The following is a 23,602-nucleotide window of genomic DNA, read 5'->3' as shown; positions in this document are numbered from 1 at the left end:
GTACAGTCTGGCAGCTGCTTCTCTGCCCAGCAGAGAAAAGGGATACTCCTACTGATAGGTTCTGACCTTGGTTTGGCTGGGAATTACTAACAAACCAAGTGCCAAAGGAGACCTCCAATGCAAACCCAAGCAAAAACAAAGTATTAGATGAGCAAGGGAAACCAACTTTCAAAATAACCTTATCAAGAAGATAACCAAATGTCAAGAAGCCAATAACAAAAAATCACAAATCATATGAAGAAGAATAATATATGGCCAAGCCAAATGATAAAATTAAAAAGCTAGAGGAGACACAACACTTAGAAGAACTAATCAAAGATGTTCACACAAATCTCTTAAATAATGTCAATGAGTGGGCTAAAGAGATAAAGGATATCAAGAAGACACTAGAAGAGCATGAAGAATTTGAAAGAATAACTAGAGAAATAGCAGATTTTATGGAGATGAAAGAAACTACATAAAATTAAAACTACACAACAGTCACACAACAGCAGATTTGAGGAGGGAGAAGAAAGAAAAAGTAAACTAGAAGACAGAGCAACTGAATTCAAATGCACAAAAAACAAATGATAAAAAGAGAAAAATCTGAATTGGATCTTAGGAAAATGATGGACAACACAAAGCACACAAATATAAGAATCATCGGTGTGCCAAAAGGAGGAAAGAAGAGTAAAGGGCCAGGAAGATTATTTGAGGACATAACTCAGAAAACGTTTTGAATCCCTATGACATAAATATGCAACTCAAAGAATCCCAACAAACACCAAATACAATAAATACAAAGAGACACACTCCAAGATAGATACTAATTAGATTATCTAATGCTGAAGAGGAAAGAGTCCTGAAAGCAGTAAGAGAAAAGCAATTCACCACATATAAGGGAAGTCACATAAGACAAAGCACTGACTACTCATCAGGTACCATGGAGGTAGGAAGGGAGTGATAGGTTAAGATTCTGAAAAAGAAAAATTGCCAGCCAAGAATTCTTTACCCAGCAAAGCTGCCCTTCAAAAGTGAGGGAGAGAGTTTAACATTTTCACAGATAAAAAAAATGCTGACAGAATTTGTTAACAAGACCTGACCTGCAAGAAATACTAAAGTGAATTCTGTCAGCTGAAAAGAAAAAAAGACAGGAGAGACTTGCAGGGAAGTATAGAAATGATGATTATCAATAAGGGTAACTAAAAGGATATATAGAGAGAAAACTACCAGATATGACAAATGAAAGCCAAGGGATAAAAATGGAAGACGCAAGGACAGCTTCTACAGTAATAACATTAACTGTTAATGGATTAACCCCCCTCAATAAGAAGACACAGATTGGCAGAATGGATAAAAAAAAATGATCCATCTATATGCTGTTTACATGAGACTCACTTCAGACCCAAGATACAATAGGTTGAAAGTGAGTGGATGGAAAAAGATATTCTATGTAAGCAATAACAAAAAAAAAAAAAAAAGCAGGAGAAGTTATACTAATATCAGATAAAACAGACTTTGAATGCAAAGACATTATAAGAGATAAGGAAGAGCATTATATATTAATAAAAGGGATAATCCACCAAGAGATGACAAGTGCTAGAGAAAATGCGGAGAAAGAGATGGACCTATTCAATGTCGGTAGGGAAACTGATAGGTACAACCTCCTGGAGGGCAGTGTGGTGGTTCCACTGGAGGCTAGAAGTGGGGCTGCCGTATTATCCTGAAATCCCATTGCTCAGTATACACCTGGAGGAACTGAGTGTGGGGACACGAATGGACATTTGTACACTGGTGTCTACAGCAGCAGTGCTCACAATCCACAATGGATGGAGGTGGCCTAGAGGCACAACGACTGAGGAACAGAAGGGAGAACTATGGTGTATACGTACAATGGACTACTACTGACCAGCTGCAAGAAGGAATGAAGTTATGAGGTATGCAACTAGGTGAATGAACCTTAGCGACTCATTTATCAGGGCATCACACTAACCTGGACAAACCAACAAAATCTCACGGACTATTCAAGATTCCATGTACTTATCGTGTTCAACTAAACTCACCATACAAGTTAAATTGGGAAATGAACCACCCAAAATATAAATTTTGTATGTTGAGTGAAATGTCAGAAACAGAAAGACATATCACTCATATGGACTAGGGTATAAGAACTTGGTAAACTGAAGTGGAGAGTATGGGTTATCAAGTTGAGGTCTATTATAAAGGATCCTAGATTGTAAGTTCTTATAGCAGTCACACATATTCAGGAGTAGTAACTGTTATTTCTAAATTCTGAGATACTGAGCTATTTGTATATAACCTGATCATTCCCAGAAACTCCGGGTATTTATGTGACACCTGAGACTCAAAGTTAGAGCTCTGAAGCTATGAAAGTCAGCAGTATCCCATACAGAACCTGTTTAAAAAGTTGAAAAAGGGATCTGACTCCAAGTAGAGATGTGAATGAAGCTGATCTGGATAGGACTAACATAGATCAGAACACAGGGTAAAGGATGGTATCTTCCATATTTTAAACTTCAACTTCTGTGTGAGACTAAAGGGAGAAATGTTTATTTGGCTCAAAATTTATATTTTGGGTAGTGCATTTCCTAATTTAACTTGCATGGTCAGTTTAGTTGAACATGATAAGTACATGGAATCTTGAATAGGGCATGAGATTTTGTTGGTTTGTCCAGGTTACTGATGCCCCAATAAATCCTACAGTGATTTGGACAGTGAATAAAGAAGTATTTGCAAAGTCCCCTTGGGAGAATGGGGAGAAAGGGGCAAATATTCAAGTTTCCCATTTGGAGAATTTATGATATTCTAGCAAGCAGTGGGGACAACCAAATCAAAAGGCTAAGCCCTCGATCTTGGGGTTTGCCCCTAGGAGGCTTACTCCTGAAAAGGATAGGCTAGTCCTACTTAAAATTGGGCCTAAGGGTCACCCCCCCAGAGAACCTCTTTTGTTGCTCAGATGTGGCCTCTCTCTATAAGTTGACGCAGTAAATGAGCTCACTGCTCTCTCCTAAATATGTGGGACATGACCCCCAGGGGTATAAATCTCCCTGGCAATGTGGGACAGACTCCTGGGATGAGCCGGGACTCAGCATCAAGAGATTGAGAGAACCTTTTTCAACCAAAAAGGGGGAAGAGAGAAATGAGGCAAAATAAAGTTGTCAGTGACTGAGAGATTTCAAACAGAGTCAAGAGGCTATCCTGGAGGTTATTCTTAAACATTATATAGATATCCCTTTTTGGATTATAGCATATCAGAATGGCTAGAGCAAAATACCTGAAACTATTGAGCTGTTTTCCAGTAGCCTTGATTGTTGAAGACCACTGTATAACGATATGGTTGTTACAAAGTGAGCGTGTGATTGTGATAACCTTGTGACTCATGCTCTTTTTATCTAGGGTATGGGCAGATGAGTAAAAAATATGGATGGAGAATGAACAAATAATAGAGGGACAAAAGTTAAGATAATTGGGTAGATGGAAATACTAGTGGTCAACTAGAGGAATGGATAAGGGGTATGGTATGTATGTGTTTTTTCTTTTATTTCTTTTTCTGGAGTAACACAAATATTCTGAAAAATCATCACAGTGATGAATGCACAACTATGTGATGATATTGTGAGCCACTGACTGTAAACCATGTATGGAATGTTTGTATATTAAGATTTATAATAATAAAAAATTGCAAATCCAATCCAATGGCACTTCAAAAGAATTATACACCATGACTGACTCAGTTTACTAAAGCTGTCGGATTGCAATATACCAAAAATGGATTGGCTTTTTCAAAGGGACTTATTAAGTTACAAATATACAGTTCTAACACCATGAAAATGTCCAAATCAAGGCATCAACAAGAGGATAACTTCATTAAAGAAAGGCTGATCACATCTGGGGGTTTCTCTGCTAGTTGGGAAGGCACATGGCTGGCATTTCCTAGTCCTTTGCTCCTGGGCTGCACTGCTCTCACTTTCTTATTCCAGTAGCTTTCTATATCAACTCTCCAAACACCTCCCAATGTCTGTGCCTAAGTGTCTACTCTCTGTGATGGCTCTTTTAAGGACCCCAGTAAACTAATTAAGACCCACCTTGAATGGACAGTCTCATCTCCATGGAAACAACCTAATCAAAAGATGCCCACCCACAACAAGACTGCACCCACAAGACTCGGTAAAAGAGCATGACTTTTCTGGGGTACATAGTTTCAAACAAGCGCAACAACTAAGTGGGGTTTATTCCAGGCATCCAACGGTAGTTCAACATAAGAAAGTCAATTAATGTAATAGATCAAATGAAAAAAAATCAAAAGGGAAAAATCACACAATCATCTAGATTGACGCTGAAAAGGCAATCGGCAAGATTCAGCATCCCTTCTTGATAAAAACAATTGAAAAGGTAGGAACCAAAGGATACTTCCTCAATATGGAAGCACATATATGAAAAACCCACAGTCAACAACATACCCAATGGGAAGAGACTAAAAGCCTTTCCTCTGAGATAGGGAACAAGACAAGGATACCCACTGTCACCGCTGTTATTTAACATTGTGCTCAAGGTTTTAGCAAAAGTAATTAGGCAAGAAAAATAAATAAAAGGCACACAAATTGGAAAGGAAGAGTAAAACTCTCATTATTTGTTGACAATATAACCCTATATTTGGAAAACCTTGAGAAATCTACAACAAAGCCACCTGATCTAATAAACAAATTCAACATAGTGAGGAGATACAAGATCAATGTGGAAAAAACAGTAATGTTTCTACCTACTATAATGACTGAGGAGGCAATTAAGGAAAAAAATCCATTCACAATAGCAACTAAAACAATCAAGTATCTAGGAACAAACTTAACCAAGGATGTCAAGGACCTGTACTCAGAAAACTACAAAACACTGCTTTAAAAAAATCAAAGATGACATAAATAGGTGGAAAGACATTCCATGTTCATAGACAGGAAGGCTAAATGTCATTATGATGTCAAGTCTACTCAAATTGATCTACAGATTCAATGCAATATGAATCAAAATTCCAGCTACCTACTTTGCAGAACTGGAAAGTTAGCTATCAAATTTATTTGAAAGGGAAAAAGGCTGTGAATAGGCAAAAATATCCCGAAAAAGAATGAAGTAGAGCTCTTACAAGAATGAAGTGGAGGGCCTGAGTTTAAAGCATATAACAAAGCCACAGTGGTCAAAACAGCATGGTACTGGCACAAAGACAGACATATTGATCAATGGAATTGAACTGAGAATCCAAAAACAGATCATCAGATATGATGGTTCAGTTCTGGTGTCAAGTGGGCCAAGTGATGGTGCCCATTTGTCTGGATAGGTAAGCACTGGCCTGACTGCTGCTGCAAGGATATTTCATTACTGGCTGATAAACCAGAAGGCCAGTGTATTAAATCATCAGTCAGTTGACTGCATCTGTGGTTGATTACATTGTGATCAACTAAAATATGCCTCCCAATCAATTAGATAATCCAATCAGTTGAAGGCTTTTAAGAGAGAAAAGAGATTTTTTCACTGCTTCTTTAGCCAATGAGCCTTTCCTGTGGAGTTCGTCCAGACCCTTAATGACAGCTGCCAGCTTCACAGCTTGCCCTGCGGACTCTGGGCTCTTCCATTCCCACGGTTGCACGAGACACCTTTATAAATCTCATTTTTACATATATCTTCCACTGGTTCTCTTCCTCTTTCTCTAGAGAACCCTGACTAGCAACTATGTGATGCTACTGTGAGTTACTGATTGTGGTACTTAGATTCAGCTGTCAACTTGGCCAGGAAAAGGCACCTAGTTCAGATCTATGGTAAACTGATTTTTGACAAGACCCTCTGAAAATCCACTGAACTGGGAGAAAACAGTCTCTTCAATAAATGGTGCTGGGAGTACTGCCTAAAATATGGACAACAGACTGGAAGGAAACAAAAAAAAATCTATTAAGGTAAATGTTCTGACAGTGTTTATCATTTTTTTAAATTACCAATTTTTTAAAGCAGTATTGCTACATAATGGACTAATCTCATGAAGTAATACAAAAGAAACATTCCCATTTTTTAGTTTTTTTACATTTTCATTAATATATCATATTTAAAGGAATGAAAGAGGACCCCTACTTCATGCCCTATACAAAAATTAACTCAAAGTGGATGAAAGACCTAAATGTAAGAGCCAGTACCATAAAACTTCTAGAAGAAAATGCACGGAAACAATAGTCATGGGAGATAGCTTTGTAGACTTTACATCCAAAACACAAGCAATGAAAGAAAGAATAGATAAATGGGAAATCCTCAAGACTGAACACTTCCATGCATCCGAAGATCTGTCAAAAGGCTAAAAAGGTAACCAACTCAAAAGAAGAGAATATTTGGTAACCATATATCTGATAAGAGTTTGATATCCAGTATATACAAAGAAAGCCTACAATTCAACAATAAAAAAAACAAACAATCCAATTATAAAATGGGCAAAAGACATGAATAGAAATTTCTCCAAAGAGGAAAACAAATGTCTAAAAAGCACATGAAAAGACATTCATCCTCATTACCTATTTGGGAAATGCAAATCAAAACCACAACGATACATCATCTCACACCTATAAGAATGGCTGCTACTCTTTCGCAATGTGACTGTGTGATTGTAAAAACCTTGTGTCTGATGCTCCTTTTATCTACCTTATGGACAGATGAGTAAAACATATGGATTAACAATAAATAAATAATAGGAGGAGCAAATGTTAAAATAAATTTAGTAGACTGAAATGCTAGTGATCAATGAAAGGGAGTGGTAAGGGGTATAGAAAAAAACGGGAAACAAAGGCTAAAATATATTGGGTACAGGGAAGTACTAGCAGTCAATGAGAGGGAGCGGTAAGGGGTATGGTATGTACGAATTCTTTTTTTCTTTTTCTGAACTGATGCAAATGTTCTAAGAAATGATCATGATGATGAATATGCAACTATGTGATGCTATTGTGAGTTACTGATTGTGGTAGTTAGATTCAGTTGTCAAATTGGCCAGGTGAAGGCACCTAGTTCTGTTGCTGTGGACATGAGCCAATGGTACGTGAACCTCACCTGTTGCTAATTACATCCACAATTGGTTAGGAGGCGTGCCTGCTGCAATGAATGACGGCTGACTTAATTGGCTGCTGCTTAAATGAGAGAGCACAACGTAGCACAGCCTAAACAGCTCAGAATTCCTCATCTCAGCACTCGCAGCTCAGCCCAGGCCCTTGGAGATGCAGAAAAAAGTCACCTGGGGAAAGTTGTTGGAACCAAGAGGCCTGGAGAGAAGGCCAGCAGAGACTATCCTGTGCCTTCCACGTAAGAAAAAACCTCAGTGGAAAGTCAGCTGCCTTTCCTCTAAAGAACTAACAAAATAAATCCCCTTTTATTAAAAGCCAATCCATCTCTGGTGTATTGCATTCTGGCAGCTAGCAAACTAGAACACTGATTATATACCAAGAATGGAATGATAACATGGTAAGAATGTTCGTGTTTGTTATGTTGTGACATTAAAAACATTTTTTTTCATTAAAAAAATAAAATGAATGGCTGCTACTAAAGAAACAGGAAACTACAAGTGTTGGAGAAGATGTAGAGAATTAAGAACACTCAACTACTGCTGGTTGGAGTGTAAAATGGTACAACTGCTGTGAAAAACAGCTTGGCAGTTCCTCAGAAAACTAATGATTGAGTTGCCCTATGACCTGGCAATTCTGCTACTCAGTATATACCCAGAAGATAAGAACACAGGCACATGAACAGACATTTGCGCACAGATGTTCATAGCAGTATTGTTTACAATCATCAAAAGATGGAAACATTCCAAATACCCTCATTAACAGATGAATGGATAAACAAAATGTTTTGGAATACAATTCCAAAATACAATGGAATATTATGCAGCAGGAAGAAGTAATGATGTCCTGAAACATGTGACAACATGGATGAATCTTGAGGACATAATGCTGAGTGAAAAAAGTCAGACACAAAAGTTCAGATATTGTATGATTTCACTAATATGAACTAACTAGAATACGTAAACTCACATTCTTAAAATGTAGAGTATAGGATACCTAAAAATAGTCATAAGTTAGAGAAGGGGGAGTGGTAACCTAATATGTTCAGAATGTATAACGAGATTGAACTTAAGATGTTTTGAAGTAGATATGGGGCAAGGGTAGTTCATTAGTGGGAATATAAGGAAAAGTGCTGTACTGTAGGGGATTTTGGTTGAAAGGGATTGCTTATAGAGTCATGTATGTCACCAATTTTGGACTGGTACGAATGTATGACACTGCTACAAAGAATTAAGAATAAAGTGTTATGTGGGTAAAAAAATTTTACTGCAAGCTACCGACTACAGTCAACTGTATTACCTGAAAATACTTTCAGCAACAGTAGTTGGTATACCATACCACTACTAGGGATCAGTAATGGGGGATCAGTAATAAGGGATATGGGGTTTTTTGTGTTTTCTTTTCTGTGTGTCTATCTGATAATTTTCTTTAAGGAATAATGAAAATGTTCTAAAAGTGAGTGTGATGATGACTGCACAACTAAGTGATGATACAGTGAGATACTGATTGTTCTGGATGGAAAATATGCTAAATGAATATATCTAATAAAATCTGGAGAGGAAAAAAAGGGCCAGGAGCTATCTTGAAGGGGTCCCCACCGCCCAAATCTCAGGCAATTTCAGCGTCAAAATGAAAATGAAGTTTAAAAAAATAATAGTTACTGATAAACCTCACTGAATAGGAATAGAGATCCATGAATTCAATTACAAAAGAAAAAATGGTGACTTTATGGTAGAAAAAAACCAACAGTCATGAACCTTACAGTTGTTCAGGGTTAAACATCATCAGTCATGGGACAGCATCACATATCTCTTATGTGATACACTGAGAATAGCACAGCATTTCTGAGGTATTCCTGTCAGCAATGTATTCAGTCTGCACATGCACAACTTCTGGATGGTGTGCCGGTTTGAAACTGTTGTGTACCGCAGAAAAGCCATGCTTTTTTTTAACCCTGATTCCATATTGCTAGGTGGAATCTTTTGATCAAGTTGCTTCCATGGAGATGTGACCCACCCAATTGTGGGTAAGACCTTTTGATTAGGTGGTTTCCATGGAAATGTCTCAACTCACACAAGATGGGGTGACTTAAGTAGTCCTTTAAGAGGGAAGCATTTTGGAAAAAGCTTTAGAGCCCACACAGCCAGAGACCTCTGGAGATGCAGAAGGAACATGCCTCAGGGAAAGACCTTTGAAAGGAGAAGCCTGGAGAGACAGCTAGCAGATATCTCCACGTGTTTCCCAGCTGACAGAAATGTTCTGGATCCATCGGCCTTTCTTGAATCAAGGTATCTTTCTCTGGCTGCCTTAGTTTGGACATTTTAAAGGCCTTAGAATTGTAAATTTTCAACTTAATAAATTCTCTTTTTAAAAGCCACTCCATTTCTGGTATATTGCAGTCCATCAGCTTTAACAAACTAAAATGGAAGGACGTACATTGAGGGACATCTTACAAAATAAAAGGCATCTTTAAAAATTGTCAAGATCACAAATACTGTATGGTCTCACTGATATGTACTGACATTAGTGAATAAACTTGGAATACATTGTTGGTAACAGAGATCATCAGGAGATAGAAATAGGGTAAGATATTGTGTAAGTGGAGCTGAAGGGATACAGATTGTGCAACAGGGCTGAATATAAAAACTCAGAAATGGACAGCACAATACTACCTAACGGTAATACAATTATGTTAAAACACTGAATGAAGCTGCATGTGAGAATGATAGACGGAGAAGGGCTGGGGGTATAAATGAAATCAGAAAGAAAGACGATAAAGATTGAGATGGTATAAGCTAGGAATGCCTTGAGTGTATAATAATAGTGACTAAATGTACAAATTTTTAAAATGTGCAGGAGGAAGAACAAAGGAATGTCATTACTGCAGGGTGCTGAAAATAGATGGTAATTAATATTTTAAAATTTCACCTTATGTGTGAGACCAAAGCAAAAAATATTTGGTACAAAATTTATATTTTGACTAGTGCATTTCCTAATATAACTTATGTAGATAGCTTGATTGAACACCATAAGTACTTGGAACTGATCAAAGTGATTCGATCAGTGAGTGGAAAAGTATTTGCAAAATCCCCTTCGGGGAATGTGAGAACGGGGAGAAATTCAACTTCCCCACATTGAACTCTTAATATTCTCACAAGCAGTATGGACAACCAAAGCTATAGACTGAGCCCCCAGTCTTGGGGTTTGTTCATAGGAAACTTAACCCCACAAAGGATAGGTCAAGTCTACTTAAAATTTAGGCCTAAGAGTTACCCCCAAGAGAGCCTCTTTTGTTGCTCAGATGTGACCTCTCCCTCCAGCCAACACAACAAGCAAACTCACCACCCTCCCCCTGTCTACGTGGGACATGACTCCAGGGGTGTGGACCATCCTGACAATGTGGGACAGAGATCCTGGAATGAGCTGAGACTCAGCATCAAGGGATTGAGAAAAACCCTAGAATGAGCTGAGACTCAGCATCAAGGGATTGAGAAAACCTTCCCGACCAAAAGGGGGAAGAATGAAATGAGACAAAGTGTCAATGGCTGAGAGATTGCAAACAGAGTCGAGAGGTTATCCTGGAGGTTATTCTTACGCATTAAGTAGATTTCACCTTGTTGTTCAAGATGTAGTGGAGAGACTGGAGGGAACTGCCTAAGAATGTAGAGCTGTGTTCCAGTAGCCATGTTTCTTGATGATGACTGAACAATGATACAGCTTTCACAATGAGAGTGTGATTGTGAAAACCTTGTGTCTGATGCTCCTTTTATCTACCATGTCAACGGGCGAGTAGAACATATGGAATAAAAATAAATAATAGGGGGAACAAATGTTAAAATAAATTTAGTCTGAAATGCTAGTGATAAATGAAAGTGAGGGGTAAGAAGTATGGTATGTATAATCTTTTTTCTCTGTTATCGTTTTATTTCTTTTTCTGTTGTCTTTTTATTTCTTTTTCTGAACTGATGCAAATGTTCTAAGAAATGATGAATATGCAACTATGTGATGATACTGAGAATTACTGATTATACATGCAGAATGGAATGTGTTAATTTTGTCTGTTCTTAATTTTTTAAATTAATAAATAAATGAATTTAAAAAAATTGTCAAGGCCGTATAAGACAGGGAAATATTAAGGAACTCCTCCTTCCAAACAAAAGGAGACTAAACAGACATGACAATTAAATCCAAGGTATGATCATGTATTGGATCCTGAACCAAAAAGAAGAGAGGCATTGTTGGGACAGATAGTAAAAAACTGAATGGAGTTGGGGATCTGAAGGTAACAATTATTAATGACGTTCACCTGACAGTGGTTATCAGGAACTGTCCATGTTCTGGGAAATACACTAGATTATTTAGGGATAATGAGCACTGTTTCTTGCTTGCTCTCAAAGAGTCCAGAAAAAGCCTAATGAGATAAAAAAAAAAATAATGCAGGGAGACCAGTTAGGAAGCTGTGTTGCAATGGTCCAGGTGAAAGGTGATAAGATCATGAAATGGGCAAACAGGGATGGAAATGAGGAACCAGCACAGAGAGATGATTAGGTAGTTTCACTGAAACTTGGGAATTCAATTAGATAAAACAGAAAGAAAAAAGTATACAAGGTGACGCTTTCAAGAGAAGACCTTCCTGAGTCTGCTACAGTGGGGCAGACAACAAGATGTTCCAGGCTCATCTTACATATATACATGTATTAATATGTTAAAAACTGGGTGAGGAGGATTCGGGAGCTCTTTGTACTGTTCTTTCAATTTTCTATAGTTTAAAATTATTTCGAAAAAAGTTAAAATTTTAAAAAAGATTAACTGTGATTCCATAACAGCCTTGATGCCTAGCACAATGCCTGACTCACTTTACGTGCTCAATAAAACCTATTTGGCTTTCCCTTACCAGCTGCCCAAAGAAGAATCCTTAGCATCATCTTCAACTCTTTTCCTCTTTCCCCTACATCCAACTGTACTCTTAGTCCTGGTGAAATTACCTAATCAGCTTCCAGTTCTAGTTTCCCAATCTAATTTCTATTTTCCCATTTCAGGCTCTTCTCATCTCTCACCTGGACCATTGCAAGAGCATTCTAACTGGTCTCTCTGCACCATTTCTTACCTGATCTTTGAATACTCCAATCCATTATCAAGAAGTCAGGAATTACCTACATGTAATCTTATCATTTCTTAAAGACCTATATTTGTTCCCCAATGTCAGTGCCGATTCCCTAAGAGACAGACTAAGCACATATGACATAGATTATTATCGTGGGGGGGAAGGAAGACTTTGACTTGAGTATCCTTAAGCGTACTTTAGGATTTAGAATTGGTGTTTTATTTTTAATTACATAGTGGGTACCATAAACTTTCCAATAGTTAGATCTAAAAAACAGTGTTTCCCAAAACTTTTCCCAACATGGTGCCAAAGAAGATAAGCCAAGAAGGCTATTCCAAGCCCAAAGAAACCATCCTGAGGACTTCAATATATCCAGTCACCATAGGCTGAAGGTATCTTGTTCTCTAGTACATCGGTAACCTATTTATGGCACACCAATTGGGAGACTCTGTTCTAAAGGTCATAATATGATCCCACTCAATGCCCAAACACAAGGACCCTTGCAATTCTTCATTTCCCTCACAAGTCAACACACATACACACACAAACAGATTCACACACAGAAACAGACACCAAAAAACCCCAAACACACACACATGCAGAAAGTCATATATAACCAGACAACTTGTATTTCTCCATACCTCTATTTCATGTTTCTGACTTTTTGTACATGCTGTTCTCTCAACCCAGATCAATTCTACTTCAACCTTCAGGACCCTGCCCAAAGGACACCTCTCATTTCCCCTAGATCTTATTACATTTGTCACTCTAAATTAAAACTGTGCATCTGTGCTACCACCCTAGAACTAGAGTTCCTCAAGACGAATCACGTGCTATTTACTTTTTTTCTTTTGCCTGGGCAGGCACTGGGAATCGAACCTGAGTTTCCACCATGGCAGGTAAGAATTCTGCCACTGAGGCACTGTCGTACTGCCTTGTTATTTACTTTTATACCACTGTTCTTACTGAAAGACACTCAAATGTTTGTTAAATTAACATATAAATGTTCACTACAACATTCCCTAATAAACTAAAGTTTTCAAAAATACATTAATTAAAATAATGAGGTAGAAGTTTATAACCAAATTAGCATCTCCCTCTTCCCCCCCACCAAAAAAAAGAACACCCACTGTAGCTAATTTTTTTTTTTTGGGGGGGGTGCATGGTCCAGGAATCAAGCCTTGATGCTTGCACAGAAGGTGAGCATTCTACCACTGAACCATCCATGCACCTGCAGATATTTTTTTAAGAGAGATCTGGCACAAAGAAACATTCATATCACTAGACCATTATCCCAGGGTTTTAGACTAAGGGCACAATTTTTTTTCATTGTTAGCGCAGAGATATTCACTCCAGTTTATAATAGAAAATGTAGGAACAACTAAAATGTTTAACAGAAGGTAAATAACTAAATCAATTATGGTAAATCATCTGAAAACTAAGCAACTGTTTAAATTACATGCATAAAGATACAGCAAATGGGAAAAATAATATCAACTACTATTTATTGATCATCTCTTCTATTTAAAGTATATTTACATATTTAATTCTAATCCTCATACAATTCAAGGCAAGTATTACTGTGATGGTTATATGTCAATATGGATAGGCCAAAGTATTCGTTATTGCTGGCATTTTGTAGATTTAGTTAATATCTACCATAAATTGACTTTCAGTTAGAGAGATTATCCTCACTAATGTAGGTGGGTCTCTTCCAATCAGTTGAAGACCTATTGGCAAAAGCTGAGGTTTCCCTGAGACTAGGAAATACTGCCTCAAGACTATCGCATCAATTCTCGTCTTGAGTTTCAACCCTGCCTTCCTGCCCTACAAATTTGACTCTAGCCCACAACATCAACTCTTGCCTGCTTTTCTAGCCTGCCAGCCTGCCCTACAAATTTCAGATTTGCCAACCCCCACAATCAGGTGAGCCAATTCCTTAAGTCTCTTTATACATATATATATGTATATACACATTATACACACATATGCGCACACAGACACACACCCTACCGGTTCTGGTTCTTTGGAAACATGACAGATACAATTATTACCCTCATTTCAAAGATAAGGGAATAGGCTCAGAAGTTATAAAATTTACCCAAGGTTTTTGAGACCAGATTCTAAACCAAGTCTGTCTCACTCTAAACCCTGCACTGCACTGCCTCCACAATATAATGTTTCAATATTTTACCATATACCATAACAGCTTTATAAAAAAAAAGGACAACTAACTGAAAGTAAACAAAATATCTATTACAGTGAATGTTCTTACAGCATTTATCATTTTTTAAGTTAACAACTTTTTAAAGTAGTATTGCTAAGCAATGGACTAACCTCAGAGGCAATACAAAAGAAACATTTCCAGTTTTTTTTTTTTTAATTTTCATTAAGGACACAGAACAGGCAACATACAAAAACTTAACAAGAATGTACTAAACCATATCTAAACGAGCATATATTAACCCCCAGATACTTATTAACAGTTTTCAAAGCCTGATTATTACGACTGGATTAAGCATCATTATTCCAGAAAAAGGTGAATTTTGAAGAAGGCTTAAAGAACAGGGACACAGATTAGAGAAAGTTAAGGATATTCATCCTGAGAAAACAAAGGCAGGGGAAAAACAAGAATGTTTTCTTTTTAAGCAAGAAGGAGAAACAGGGTGGGATGAATTTGTGGAAAGCCTTCAAGGCCAAGCAGATAAGTTTGGAATTGATTTGATAAGCAATAGGGAACTGCTATACATTCTTAAATGGGAGGATGACACGCTGAAATATGCTCTTTAAAAATTCAAACTTTGTTCCAAAGCAAAGTAGTTTGGGTTACACAATGTTTTCTCCCAACTAGTGGGGGTAAAAATACTCTATTATCTCTTACATGTTTTAAACACATTCTTCTCAAAAAGAGAAGCTGACTAAGCAAACAAAGACCCTTATATAAACGGTGCATGATGGGGGCTAAAGGAGAAATCCTTTTTCAGATATAATGCTTGTGACCATTAATGCCAATATACATTTTTTTAACTTTTTAATTGTATAATATAACATATATGCAAAGCAAAGAAAGGAAAAAGCAGTAATTTTCAAAGCACTCTTCAACAAGTAGTTACAGGACAGATCCCAGAGTTTGTCAAGGGCTACCATACCATTCTCAGAATTTTTCTTCTAACTGTTTCAGAACCTTGAAGGCTAGAAAGAACATAAACTTTTTTATGATCATAATCAACTTTTTTTTCTTTTTTGTGAAAAATAACATAGATACAAAAAAGCAATAAATTTCAAAGCATAGCACAACAAGTAGTTGTAGAACAGATTTCAGAGTTTGGTATGGGTTACAATTTCACAATTTTAGGTTTTTACTAATAGCTGGTCTAGGATACTGCAGAATAAAAGAAATATCAACATAATGATTCAGCAATCATAGTCATTTGTTAAACCCTACCTTCTCTGTATCACTCCATCATCACCTACGATTTTTCTCCCACTCTTTAGGGGTATTTGGGTTATGCCCATTCTAACTTTTTCATGTTAGACCCATCTGGAGGTTGTAGGTTTCTGGAAAGTTACCTTAATGCATGGAACCTTTGTAGAATCTTATATAATGCCCTAGGTGTTCTTTAGGATTAGCTGAAATGGTTTTGGTTGAGGTTTGGCAAGTTTTGATAGGTAGCAATGTCTAGGTGACGCTTGCCTAAGAATGACCTCTAGAGTAGCCTGTTGAATCTATCTGAACTCTCTTAGCCACTGATACCTTATTTGTTACACTTCTTTCCCCCCTTTTTGGTCAGGATGGAATTGTTGATCCCATGTTGTCTGGACTTGACTCATCCCTGGGAGTCATCTCTCATGCCGCCAGGAAGACTTTCATCCCTGGATGTCATGTCCCACGTAGTGGGGAGAACAATGATTTCCCTTGCAGAGTTGGGCTTAGAAAGAGTGAGGCCACGTCTTAGAAACAAAAACGGTCCTCCAGAAGTAACTCTTAGGCATATCTATAGGTAGGCTAAGCTTCTCTGATAAATACATAAGCTTCACAAGAGCAAGCCTCAAGATCAAGGAATCCCAATGTTCATTTTATCAAGACTCACAGAACTTCAGAGCAAGAAGAGACCTTGGAGATAATCTTTTAGTGGCAAATTGTTCATCTCCACAACAGATTAAATTCAGGCTGAAGAATAAATAACTTACCAAATGTTACGTATTAGCTGGCGAAAGATTCAATAGAACTCAGGTTTTCTGGGTACCAAGATCTAAAGCTGTGCTGTAAGATCTTGTGGCTATTTAAAATTAAATTTTAATTAATTAAAATTAAAGGCAATTTTAAATTCAGGTCCTCCAAACAACTAGTCACACATGGTTAATGACTACCATATTTGATAGTCCAGAGAAGGAATATTTTCATTATTGCAGAAAGTTTAATTGGACAGCTGATCTAAAGGATAAGCTTTACAGTCAGACAGTGCTGGTTTGGATTCCACTACTAGCAGTATGACCCTAGACAAGTTATTTTAATTTCTCTTAGCTCCTATTTATGGAGGAGGGTGGGAGGGGTGAGGAGGGAATTAAAAATACCAATCTCACAAAGTATACTTGATGATTAAGAGGGATAACATGAAAAGCCCTTTTGATTTTTTTGTCACATAACAGACAATTAATACTCTTCCTTGCTGAATTTTTTTTCTTCCCTCTATAACAACGTCCTTATTTAAAGACACAAACACATTAACCCAAATTGATATCTTACCCTCAAGATAATCCATAGAACCTAATTTTCATTCTGTTCTTACTAATTTCTTCAAATACTTGCACCCCTCTTTCAGTATTTTCTACTTAGCGATAATGAAAAGTAGAATGATTGTGAAAGAAAATATCTTTAATGAAAGAGCATGTAATAAAATTTCCCTCCTCTTTTTTCCATACCATTTTAATTTAACTATACTAACTGATCATGCAAAGGAAGGCTCTCATGCAAAGGAAATAATGCTGTTCCTAGATAATGTTTTGCCACACCAATAAAGAATCCACAGTACTTTCTACATTATATTCCTTGTCACCATCTGCGTTAATAATTGAAAATTAAAGGAAGAAAATAACATTCCTCGTTACAGTACTTTCCAAGCAAACAATAAAAAGGATTTCCAGAATGCTAAACCGATCTTCAAGGCTTCATGACTTATTTAGTAAGCTGGCAAATTTAACAAGCCTGTACTAAAGCATGTATACTATAGCCTACAAAAAACTTCGTAATATGCAATAACCCAGAAAAACAACAAAATTCAACACAATTTATAACCAATGAGCTTCTACCAATAACTAAATTCCATTTAGGAGCAAAAATTCATACTTGGTCACATTGAGACACACAGACTTGCCATTCCTAGTGAAGTCACCAATTCTACATTCCTAATAAGCAGCGTAAAGCAGTTAAGCAGATATAGGACAAAACTGTATCATATCTCTATGAGTGTAAAATATCTTGTACCTGCTTTATGATATGTACCAATGACTGTGCTATATTAGACCTGTTTTTAATGACGTTACTCTAGAATTTTTTCTTTCCAGATGATGATAGAGAAGCTAATAAAAAATAGTGCCAGGTACCATAACAATAGTAGAACTTGCTGTTTTCTGGGATTTTTGCTTTTTACTTTTTTTTTTAATGGAGTATGCTGGATGTCTCTATAATTTTGTTCAGATGACTGCAGAACCTGGAAAAGCTGTTGCTGCTATTGATGCATAACATTCTGCTATGGGTCTTTTTATATAAATATAAAAATTATACATATACAATTTGAATTTTTGGAAATTTTAGCTGTGTTGTCAACTTTGGAAAAGGTATCCCAGTCGTACCATTGTTGTGCTGGCATTCTACAGAAATTGACAGCAATACTGGCCTACAAACGTTAAACTTATTTGTTTTTCCATTTGTACAGGGGTAATACACCGTATTAAATATGTAAGGTCTTATCTATATGGGTCTGATTACAGAAACTAATAAAGTATCCTCTAAATAATGGAGAAAAAAAAAGAATTTAAGCAGAACTTAAAAAAAAAATTGCCTTCATGACATTCACCAAACAAGATTTCTACATACTTTTTAAAGCTTTCTTGTTTAAAACTGACTATATTAACTCTGAGGGGAAAAAAGTTCTCTCCATAATAGTGCCTCCTTGAAATCATCTGGTAGTAAAGATATCATCAGTCTCTTTGTTCCCTGAAGTGATTTACTCAAAAACCTGACCACAGATCCTTCTTTTACTTAAAATTTAGTCACAAATATACCCTAAGCAGATAATACTGTACATTGTATTGCTACCTTACAACTCAAATTTTTTAAATAAATAAAACTAAAATATCTCGAATATTCAAATCACAGTTTAATAATACTCCAAGGGGGAGCCACATAAGTAAAATAAAAAATGAAAAAAGTTTCTATTACTATCCCACATAAAGGACTTTTTATATTAAAAAAACAAAAAGTCAGGCTTATGTTCCTGAATTGACAAAATCTATTTTATGAGATTCTATAACGTTTTAAACTGCTTTAATAATAATGAAGTGTACATTGGTCATGGTAGAATAGTTCAAATGAATTTTCCTGAGGCTGCATTCTAAATACATCCGACCCAGAAAGTATTTTTAGCAAGTGTATTCAATCAATGCTGGTTTTATGCCTAGCCTAAATTAGAAATTGGGTGTCATAAATTTAAAGTAACAATGTTACTAGGACAGACATTTTTTAAGACTCTAATTAGACCATAAGAAAAAAGCATAGGTAGGACACAATTCAATACCAGACCAGAAACTAAGCACATTAGAAAAGAAGTAGTAAGAAAGTCATGTCCTTTAAGGGACCTGTGTAGGTTCAGATTTTCGACTTAATAAACTTTAACCTACTTAATTAGTATTAATAAAAATTAAAGGTGATGCCAATTTATGTTTTAAAACTCTCTTGCCACAGGACTAGACACAAAAACTCAAAAATGGACAGCATAATAATACCTAATTGTTAAAGTAATCATGTTAAAACACTGAATGAAGCTGCATCTGAGCTTTAGGGGTTTTTTTTGTTTTTTTTTTTGTTTTTGTCTGTCTGGTTGTTTGTTTGTCTTTTTTTTTTTTTTACTATTATTATTACTTTTATTTTTTTTCTCTATATTAACATTCTATATCTTTTTCTGTTGTGTTGCTAGTTCTTCTAAACCGATGCAAATGTACTAAGAAACGATGATCATGCATCTATGTGATGATGTTAAGAATTACTGATTGCATATGTAGAATGGTATGATTTCTAAATGTTGGGTTAATTTCTTTTTTTTTCTGTTAATTAATTAAAAAAAAAAAACTCCCTTGCCAAATGCTTACAATTGATTGGCTAAATCACAAACATTACCAGTGCAAAATGACCATGTTTCTCTTCTTAAAATACCCTGATACCTATACAAAAAAGGACCAGGTTTCTCTTCTTATAAACTACCCTGATGCTATGGCATCATGCACATGTTTCAATGCAGAATGTATCACAGACATGTGTGCCATAAAGAAAAACCTGAAGAGAAATAAAAATAGCTTTTGTAGTAATTAGAGCATAAATTTATTCTGCAAAAAAAAAGGTGTGCACATAATGATTGTACTCTTTTATTGAGTTAGTAAAGAGATTCTGTACAATACACAAACTCTTCCTTACTAAAAAGAAATTTTTCAATGGGTAGATTGAATTTATATACATCAAATTCAAGAGTTAACTGATATATATAGCTCTATCCTGTGAAGTACACTTTGGATTGTGAATAATCATTTATTTTAAGGTCTTCCTACCCTCACAACTCTTTGAAACAAACAAACAACGCTTTTTCTCTAACACCTAAAGGTTCAGAAAACCAGGGTAACAAAATGCCCTGGCTTTTTCTATTCCACAGTATTCTTACTACTCAAACCGTCTTTCACAAGTCGGATATATTGGTTTTTTTATCTTTCTTCATGAGCATGTTTTAAGCTGTGGCGAATGAGCTATACTCATAAAATTAGATAACATTACTCAAATAAGTGATTCGAAAAGCAGCTGGCACACTGCCGTTATGACAGGTTGTCCTAAAACAAGCGCTCTGAAAATCCCACAAATGTTCCTTTTCATGGTATCACTAAATAATGCTACTTCAAAGTCTCCCATTCTAAGCTTCGCAGAAACATCCATGTATATAATACCTGTGCAAAACTGCAAAAGCGTTCCATTTTAGGAAAACAATGAAAAATGCATCCGCACGTTTATTTAGCTATCTCTCAACTTTTGAGGCGGAACAACTACAGATGCTAAATACAAGCGAATACAGGCAGAATCATAAGAAGCTTGAAACTTCAAAGGTAGAACAGTCTACCTAAGCAGCCTGCAGGAAGGGCTCCCATAAGCCAATATGAAAAAGAATCCTACCAGCAATGCAACTCAGACCATCCTAAAGCCTTACCTAGAGTTCAGGTATCGTGGAACATTCCATCTTCGTACCTATTCTACTGCATCCCTTCTCCCTTCTCTCGCCCGTAAGAGATCCCAATACCAAGCCCCGGGAGCTCCGAGAACAGAGGCCCGGGGAAGAAAGCGGCGGAAAGTATCATTTTCCCCTTCCTTCTGAACCAACCTTGTAGCTCCAGCTTGCCCTACCTGGCTCACGGCCCACAAGCCACGCATGCCCAAGGTAACAGCCTCGCGGACAACGTGCAGGGCCGAGAGGCTGGCAGACACCGAGCGCTTCTTACCTTCGTTATCACAGCCGCGTCCTCTCGGCTGGAGAAGATAAGCCTCGAGGCACGGGAACGTCGGGCAGAAACGCGTCCGCCCGCTCCGCTGCGGGGGGCTCCCTCAGTGTCCCCCCAGCAGCCGCCGCCGCAGCGGCCGCGCCACGGCCCCTAGCCGCCGGCTCCACCTCATCCTGCGGAGCTGCTGGGGAGGCGGGAGGCGGGCGCTCCCCACCTTCCTGCCGGAATGAGATAATCCACACCTCGAAAAGTGCCGTGGGGGAGGGGAGCGGGGGGCGGGGGTCCTGGCCCCAAACCTCCGACCCCTCGGCCAAAGCCAAGTTTCTCTCCCTTCCCGGCTCAGGCCCCAAATTCAGCCCCTGGGGATCCAGGAGTCCTGAGATAACAATGTCCGGAGGTGAGAGCTGCCGCGAGCAGCGGAAAACCGCGCAGCGCGGCGTGAGCGAGCGGGCAATCCTGGGCAGCCTTAGTGTGTGAGAGTGCAAGAGGCGCTCCGTCAGCCCCCTCCCTCTCCGCGTTCCCTTCTTCCTCCTCCTCTGTCTCCTCCTCCTCCCTGAAGCACGCCCAGTCTCCTAGGCCGCAGCATAGCAACGGAACATGGCGGCTGCGCAGGCGCCGTCAGTCAGCGGCCCGTGCGGCGGCGGCAGCCCCGGGCAGTGGTCTCGCGAGAGGCGAGGACGAGCCCCTTCCCCTCCAGCACCGGGAGGAGATGTCACGCCCGGGAGTGAAGAGGGACACGCAGGTGCGAGGCGAGCGCGCCAGAAAAGGTTGGGAGGGGCGGGGGCTGCGGCGAGGGAGGAGACGGGGGAAGCTCAGTCCCCGCCCCGCGACCCCGCGGCGATTGGTTGATTGTACTGCGCTCTCTGAGGGACCTACTGACCTAGGGCGAGGGCGGTGGGGCAGAAACCTAAATTTTAAAGAGGGAAAAGCTGACCTGTTGGCCCCAGGTCTTCGGTGCAGTTTCCGATCATTTTTTTTCCCAAATACAGGCTATCAACGTTCATTTATTATTAAACAAACATGAGTGCCTTCAGAGGGCCAGGAACGGTGTACGTTTTCAAATGTAATTAATTAACTCTGATAAAGCATATGAACGTGGTGTTTTGATGCCCAGGGTTTTAGCCGGGTGCATTCTAATATTTTATTGATGATACAAACTTGTGCTAGGACAGATGCCTACATGCTGGTAGAGCTCAGGTGAAATGAGGGCAGGAGAGATTGGGAGACCATCACACTTCCTTTGGGCGTTATATTTTTCGATGCCCTTTCCCTTTAGCTAGCGCCTACTTGCTCTTAACTTCAGTACTTCACCAAAGCAAACCTTCATACTAATCGGGAGGATTTTGCGAGATGAAATCTTGCAGATTTGTACAAAGCTGTGAAAGACAGCAATCTCTACTTCCTTCGCCCTCGCATCCTTCTAGTTTTTCCATTTTAAAAGGACAACTTGTCAGTCCATACTTTCCTTACTTTACCTCCTCTACTTGCTTTCCTTCCCAGAGCCCAGTTCCAGCCAGTGCTCTCTCGTATTACCTCTAGCTCCCCATTCTCCTTCTTTATTCATGCTCTTCCCGCTGCTAAAATTCTCTTCACTTCATCCTCACCTTCAACTTCCAGTCATCCTCCAATTTAAGATCTTCCAACATAAAAAGTCATTTGTTCCTCCTTTAAAACAAATAGTTCTAGATTTATGCCTCCCTTTAGTTCTTGTCACAATGTACCTTTTATTATGTGATAATTATTCGTGTGGGGGTCTTCTCACCACTATAAGTGGTAAGCTACTGGAGAGCAAGGTTTCCTCAAGTCATTTTTGTATTCCCCATAGTGCCTGATGACACTACTAGGTGTCAAAAACATTTGTTGAAAGAATGAAAGGCTTGACTCTCTAATTGGTAGGATATCTAGCACTGTGGTGGTAAATACTTGAGACAGAGCCGCCTTGTACTTCAGCTTCCAACTCGGGTTGCACAATCTCTGGGCCATATGTGAGTCTGGGCTAGATTCCTCCTTGTTGATGCACTGTAGCATCTTGTAACTAGTCCTCCAGCTAATCTTCCTACCTCCAGATCCTCTCCTTCCAGACCATTCTCATCCCATTCGTAAACCACAATGACACTTTTAAAACGTAAATCTAACTGTAACATAAATATAACTGAAGTGGACCCCTTTGGTTTTGAGTGATCTTTTAGATACACAAATGTAAGCCTCATCAACTATTCTTAAGGACATCTGTGAAGCCACTTCTTTAAAAACTGAGATATAATTCACCTACCATAAAATTCACGTTCTATTCAGTGCTACTTACTATATTCACAGAGTTGTGCTACAATCACCATTAGCTAATTCCAGAACAATTCATAGCCCCCCAAAAGAAATCCCATAACCATTAGCAGTCATTCCCCATTCCACCTCCCCCCAAACCCTGACACCTGCTAATCTACTTTCTGTCTATGAATTTACCTATTCTGGACATTTCATTTAAACAGAATCATACAATATGGGGCCTCTTGTGTTTGTTCTTAAACCAGACACTAAAGTTCCTGGGTGGGACTCCCTTTGTAGAAGTCACCAAGACTGGCCCTTTGGAATCACTAATACTCTCCATTAACGCTAGAAAAAAACTTTCATATTAAATCTCACCTTAAATTTATCCACCTGCAACCCT

At 38.2% G+C, this 23,602-nt stretch overlaps 1 protein-coding gene across 1 annotated transcript in view; it reads right to left on the bottom strand.

The window, feature by feature from the left end:
- The window catches only part of PTPN4 (protein tyrosine phosphatase non-receptor type 4), a 363,873-nt gene extending 343,238 nt beyond the window's left edge, over positions 1–20,635 (bottom strand). Inside the window, 1 exon segment of the mRNA XM_077151764.1 lies at positions 10,693–20,635. Within this exon segment, the coding sequence (XP_077007879.1) occupies positions 10,693–10,765 (73 nt within the window). The 5' untranslated portion in view covers positions 10,766–20,635.
- Between the last annotated feature and the right edge of the window lie 2,967 nt (positions 20,636–23,602).

This window comes from Tamandua tetradactyla, chromosome 3, assembly GCF_023851605.1.
Source record: "Tamandua tetradactyla isolate mTamTet1 chromosome 3, mTamTet1.pri, whole genome shotgun sequence".
Classification (NCBI taxonomy): Eukaryota; Metazoa; Chordata; class Mammalia; order Pilosa; family Myrmecophagidae; genus Tamandua; species Tamandua tetradactyla.
The sequence above is the reverse complement of the archived record's forward strand: the minus strand, read 5'-3'. Positions and strand labels throughout refer to the sequence as shown.